This window comes from Battus philenor, unplaced genomic scaffold (genome assembly GCF_028537555.1).
Source record: "Battus philenor isolate CCGP_79_NKW_IND1 unplaced genomic scaffold, ilBatPhil1.0.hap1 SCAF_14, whole genome shotgun sequence".
Lineage (NCBI taxonomy): Eukaryota > Metazoa > Arthropoda > Insecta > Lepidoptera > Papilionidae > Battus > Battus philenor.
The window spans coordinates 9,315,620-9,322,215 of NW_027181676.1; the positions used below are offsets into that span (position 1 = coordinate 9,315,620).

At 32.2% G+C, this 6,596-nt stretch overlaps 1 protein-coding gene across 1 annotated transcript; it reads left to right on the forward strand.

Moving 5' to 3' along the window:
- Window positions 1–224: 224 nt before the first annotated feature.
- Window positions 225–5,774, forward strand: LOC137918356 (trace amine-associated receptor 8b). The gene is made up of 8 exons (XM_068761133.1): window positions 225–489; window positions 568–693; window positions 3,434–3,550; window positions 4,273–4,412; window positions 4,548–4,719; window positions 4,817–4,948; window positions 5,015–5,140; window positions 5,220–5,774. The coding sequence occupies exons 1-8, from the start codon at window positions 271–273 to the stop codon at window positions 5,688–5,690; spliced, it is 1,503 nt and encodes a 500-aa protein (XP_068617234.1). The 5' UTR covers window positions 225–270; the 3' UTR covers window positions 5,691–5,774.
- The last annotated feature ends 822 nt before the right edge of the window (window positions 5,775–6,596 follow it).

A 6,596-nucleotide genomic window follows, 5' to 3' on the forward strand; every position in this document is an offset into this window, starting at 1 on the left:
TATACATACATATATATATACATTACGGCTCTAAATATATCTTCATATTATTTTAATTATTTTTTTGTTTCAGATTCATTCCTGCAAGTATTATGATATGAAATAATTTTTGGGAAAATATGAATTTAAGTTGCACTGATGATGGTTTTCCAAAGGTGTATGGACTTCAAGAATTAATTGATAAATCTAAAACAAGTGAAGTGTAGCGTTACAAATGATCTAAATGTCTTATTTAAAAGAACAGTGCGCTGCTATTCGCAGGCGCCGACTATGTTTGACTCGACTAAAGGCGCATTGCTTGTAGCGCCATCTCTCTCTAATAGCTCGTGCTGGCTGAATGGAAAAGTGTGGCCTTCAACCTTTCCAGCGCCAGCGGATATTCTAAAGGCTTTATTTATATTCACTCTGTCTATGGGGATAGTTTTCGCTAATCTCGTACTTATATGTGTGTTGAATAACCGACGTTACGTTAAGTATATTGATAATCAGGTGGGTACCAAATTGCTTGTTATATTTCATATCTTAAAATATTAAGTACTAATAAATAAAAAAAATGTTTATTTGCAGCCACGATACCTTTTGACTTCATTAGCATTAAACGATTTATTCACTGGTATACTAATTGCACCTGTGGCGCTTCTACCGGCATTGTACAAGTGCTGGCCATACGGTGAAATATTTTGCCAAATTCAGGCAAGTACAAGCTGTGTTATTATATTATTATTGCTGTGTTATTATGTTATTACAAGGATAAACTTTTATAATTTACGTATCATGTTTAGTATATTTTTTTTTTCGATATAACATTATATAGTCAAAATATATTATTTATAGCAATTGTAGAAAATTTGTTAATTAAAGGCAATCAAACAAACTTGATGCAAAGAGATTCCCGGTATACAATCTTACATAATATACAATATCAACTATATGGGATTGTCACTGCTTACAAACAAATTTCTAGAGGATGGGCGGTATCGTCCTCCGCGTACTACCACACTGCTCTCGCCAACCCGCCTGCTGAACGTGGCGATTATGGTATATCCCCACATAGATATCTTTGGCAGACGCCTTGTAGGCGTCTCTTGCACTGAAAAGATGAAGCATTTTTACAGTAATGTTCAAGTTCGTTCCTAATTTAGTAATTAAAAAAATAGGTATTTTATTCAAAATTTAGCAGTTATAAAAACCGTTTATATATAAAGCTTAAGATAAATTCGAGAACAGAAAAAATTAAATGCGACCGTACAAACTTTTCCTTTTTATTTTTCTATGTTTTGTTCGGGGCTTGAAAAAGACAATTTCAATTGTTTGTACTGAAACGCAACTTCATAGATGAAAGGTGGCTATTAAATGTTGCAAAAAAGACTCAAATTCTACTGAAAAGTATACTCTTCTATTTTTTAAAGAGTTTTTAATATGAACTTGACTGAAACAAAACGCCAAATGAAACAAAGTTGTTAATATGTTCCACAGAAATTGGTACTAAAACCTATTTGCCGTCTTGATGTTCATTTAACATTTAACTTTTAAAGAAAACTTTTTGTAGAGTCATTAGCTACAGCTATTGAGAACGAACCTTTCGTAAAATCAGTTTAAAAAGACATGAAACAAATTGTGTTTGCTTTATGTACTTCGTAATTGTTGTTTATCCATTTTAAGTTACTAAAAGTTATCAAGTGTTATCAAGACGGCGAAGAGGAAATGAGGAAAGTTATAGCAAAATGTTATATTTAAAGCGGTGTTGTTTTACTAAATTTTAATATAGTATATTATTTTTTTGAAAACGCATTTCATATTTGTGACTAAAATAAATATGTAGACTATATGAGTGAATAAATGAAATATTTCCCAGTTTTTTTTCTTCTTCTGCTAGAATAGAGATGGATCAATGTAGAAGATCCTCAAGATTTTGTATTTTAATAACTTTTGTCGTACCGTGTAATAAACTAAGATTAATGAGTAAAAGATAGCTAAACCTTCGTGGTAGGTTTCCTTTCTTATTATGTTCGTAATTATTAACGTCATGGAATGCTATTGGCAGGCAATTATATAACTAAAAGTTTAACGATCAAGTTCTTCATGGCGCTTTGGCTAATGGGTCCTTTAATGACTAAGCAGAAAATATACAAGGCCGCTAAAGTTATGAATTCTTAGACTTCGCGCCTTCCGTGCCAAAACCGTTATTCTGTTGTTATTGTTCCATAATTAATTTTCCTCTATAATAATTATTCAACTACCAAATATTAATTTAATTTTATCAAGTACAATACCTTTATTAATTAGATGAATTATAATTACAGTTTATGAGATAATTCTTAGGTCTAAACATATAATTATCTCAATAAACTAACAAAAACATTAAAATATATAAATTAAACACTTTTACACATTACATACTAATAAATTAAACACAAAAACGACTACTAGAAGTTAGGTTTATTATAATTTTAGTAATTATTTGCTCTTTGTTTTGAGTCTTTATTCCTTTGTATTTAATTTAATAGTATGCTATTAAGTAATCTTAAATACAGTCAACGTAATAAAATCATACACATGAAACCGATTTAAAGATAGACCCTTGAGAACTATTAGATTGTTTATATAGTTTTAATTTGGTTCATCCAGATTTAAGGCACAAATTTTCATTGTGCAAAACTGAAGTTCATCGTTAGTTAATGAATATGATATTCATTATTGTTATTATTTTATACGAAAGCTTCAAAAAGTACAGTAAATACAAATTTATCATTCAAAAAGTCGTTTCAGCTCATAGACGCCCACTGCAAGACATCCACCTCTCTCAAAGATATCTAAAGGGAGGTATACCATAATTGCCACACTTGACAAGCAGGTTGGCGCTATGTGGTAATATGGCACGCAGGATATTGTTGCCTATCGTCTGGAAATCTGTGTGTGAGCAGTGGCTATCCTATACAATTAATGCACAAAATGTGAATCATATAAACTGCCCCCGGGGAATCGCACCCGCGGCCTAGATCGCAAGTCTCAATGCTCAATCGCAGGCCTACCTTTGCACAAGTATAAGTCGTACGGTACGGTAATTATCAAATCCGTTTCTCTAGTTATTCAATTTATATTTGTAATTCCATTTTAAAACAGCTTCACAAAAAGTGTCTAGTTCAAGAAGTCACTCGTAGAATTTTTAGTTTCTACATTATCCGAAAACGTACCGACAAATAAGTTATTCACGAAAAAAGATCTGCATCTTTTTTGTAGCAGGAATTTTGTCCATCCGCCGCTGGGACCACTCCCAGTGGCTAGTAGAAAAAATTCCTACTACACCAAACATGTATTTTATAAAGCTAAGAGTAGTTAGGGACCGTGATACACGGAGACTAAAAGCTAGGGATTGGACTGTGTGAATCACGACTGTTTATCTATAATGAAACATGAATATTTGCAATTACAGGCATTATTACGTGGAGCTGTTAGTCAACAAAGCGCAATTATATTAGTTTGCATGGCGATGGACAGGTATCTATACTTGCTGCATCCAAACACTTATCAAAAGCACTCAAGTAAAAAGGTATGCTGTATATTTTGAAATACGAACTTACAATCTTTAATTTGAAGAAAACTTGGGCCTTATTGTACTGAATACAATATCGTATTGACTTGTGAACAGTAAAGAGATTATTTAGTATTTTGGATATAAAGTCTTTTATCTCTAGGCTGCTAATACATTGACGTATGACGTGACTAAACGATACATTACAATGTATTTAATAGAAAAATTAAATGCTGTATCTCCATATAATTTTTTAATTATTTTGTTTGATATTCAAATGTTAAAATTCTGGGGAACGCAGAATAACTTGATCAAAAGTAACTTGATCCTCGTAAATATTTTATTAATAAATTTTAAAGATCTTTATTACCGGTTTATTAATTTAAGTCTATTTAAATGAAAGGCTTCTTTTACAGACAGCGACAGCAGAAGACAGCGAATCTAGCAGCAGCTAGATTCGCTGTCTCTGAACAATATTGTGATCCCTTGTACGGAAAGCAGTAATTAGTGATTAATAGACTATAAGGACCTATAGTTTTTGGTCTTAAGACGACAAAGGCTGAATCTGGCATTGTTATACGTAGGGTGTGTTATGATCTAGTGAATGCCACTAAGACCAAAATATCTATGAAACGATTTTCCTTAAATAAAAACATATTTTCATGTAAATTGCCCAGTTAATTTATTAGCTGCTTATTATAGTTTGGGTACAGAAATTTTATCACTGTCTACTATTGCAGGGCTGCGTATTGGTTATAAGCATAACGTGGATATTGTCAGTTTCACTATTTGCCGTTATGGTTCTGCCTAGATCAGGATATTACTTCAATTCCACCGGTTTAATGGCATGCGATGTATTTCATAGCAGAGTAGCTTTCAGGTAAAATACATTGTCACATTTTTTGTAATGAATTTTAAATTTCTTTGATAATTCAATTATTGCTATGCACGCATGATGATGAAATAATGATCTTATAGATTTGGCAAGAAATTAAAAATTATAATATTTTTTCAGAATATTATCTTGTTGCGCATATTACTTTCCAACAACTATGGCACTGATGTACTGCTATGGATCAGGATTCCATGTCAGTAAAACAAGGAGTAAATGTGATCAAGACCGTACAAGACCTAACGGCATACCAATAACATGTCCCAAAAACACCAACGGAGAACTGGAAACTGTAGTTAGTGTTTATAATTTCTTCATTACATTCGAAATTTATAGTCTTGTACTTTGATATAAAGTTACGATTTTAATTCTTATATGATTTGTTTCTTTAGCAAATTCAGGCTCCAATTCGTCCTCACAGTGTTAGCACATCTCGTACGATGGCGGCCATGTCTTTAGGTTTTATCGTTATGGTTACACCGGCTACTATAAAAGAAGTAGTTGCGGCGTGCACTGGATGTAAAGTAAGAAATCTTTTCTATGTGTTTGTTACTTTATTGAATTTACTTATTTCACAATTATTTCCGTAGGTTCCACCGTCACTTGACTTCATTGTTACATGGCTAGCTTTAAGCAATAGTTTTTGGAATCCGTTCCTTTATTGGCTTTTAAACAGTCATTTTAGAAGAATAAGCAATGACTTAGTCCAATATTACGTAAGTATTTATAACAACAAAAATATTCAATGACTTTGAAAGTAAATAAATTCGTAATAAATTCGTTTTTTGCTTAAAGGTCTGTTGTCGCAGAAAGAAGACATTTGCTCTATATGAAAAACCTACAGGTTGTTGTGGTTCACCAATCACATCTGATGGTTTACACTCGAAAGGTGAATTCGAAGGTCTTGGAGAGAAATACTGGGGAGAAATTTTAGAGCGTACAGTTTCATCAACTTCTTTGCATGCTATACAAAAAGCTTGTCATAGAGACGTACTTCGATGTACAGGATCCTTTAAAGGTTGCCCCAGTAATAGTTGTAAGCATGATCCTAGATTATTTGATGGGTATGGTCCCACAGAGTATAGGCAATTTGATCGATCAGCTTTTCAAATAGAGTCTTGTTCGCGGCAGTGTAGAATGAAAAATTCAGATTTTTGTCTGTTTCGACCAAATGCCGAACTTGATTGTGGTCGATCTCGATCAAATTTAAGTTTGGATGAGGGGAATCTGAATAAAATATGTAACGGTAGACATTCAGAATTGTGAGAATTTCCGAACTGTCCGGTGTTCGGGCATAGAAGTAATAGTATAGGGATATACCCAGGAGTCGAACATTTTAATTCAAGTGTCAAATGGAAGTTCAATGATGTGTCGTGTATAGAAAATGAAAATATAACCGATTTAGAACATAACCTTGATAGGATACGTAGTCTTAGCCATGAACGAAATTTTAATGTATACGGAGAAAAGGAAAATCATGTTTTAGAAGTAGAGATAAATGACGTGGTCGAAGATGACGACAACGAGATAAAAGACTACAATGTAAATGAGCCTTTTCGTGACAGTGTTGATGAAAAAAACGAATATAGTAACATGCAAAAGTTTTCGCGACACTCTTCTCTATCGAACAGAGAACTAGACGTAATTAAAGAAAGCTCAAGAAGCTCAAGTGACACTGAAATTACGTTGACACGATGACTTCCAAGAGTGACTTTTAACAAGGAAGTGAACGTTGTCCACTTGGAACATTTTTATTAAAAAACCATACAGAGTCGTGTTTGTAATAAGTAGAAAAATAAATGTGTTTCGGTCATTAGAAATTTAATAGCTATAAATATAAGTATGTGGACCACTTAAATTGGGTCTTTGTGTCTATTTTTCGTAAGCAATAACTATCGTTTATAATAAGAAATAAAATGTTCAAAAATTTAAATGCTTATTTACTTGCACTTAATTATTTTAATTTTCCTTTAACAAATAGAAACTCAATAATTTTAGGATACATTAAATGGTTACGTACAGAATAATTTTGTATGTTTTGTAATAATATTTAAATAGAAATTAACTTAACAGGAGTAATAAGACTTTCTAGATGTTTCATTTAAAGAAAAATCTTTTGTAAATTACATTAAATGTTTATTAATTGCATTATTTACACAGTTATTTAAGATT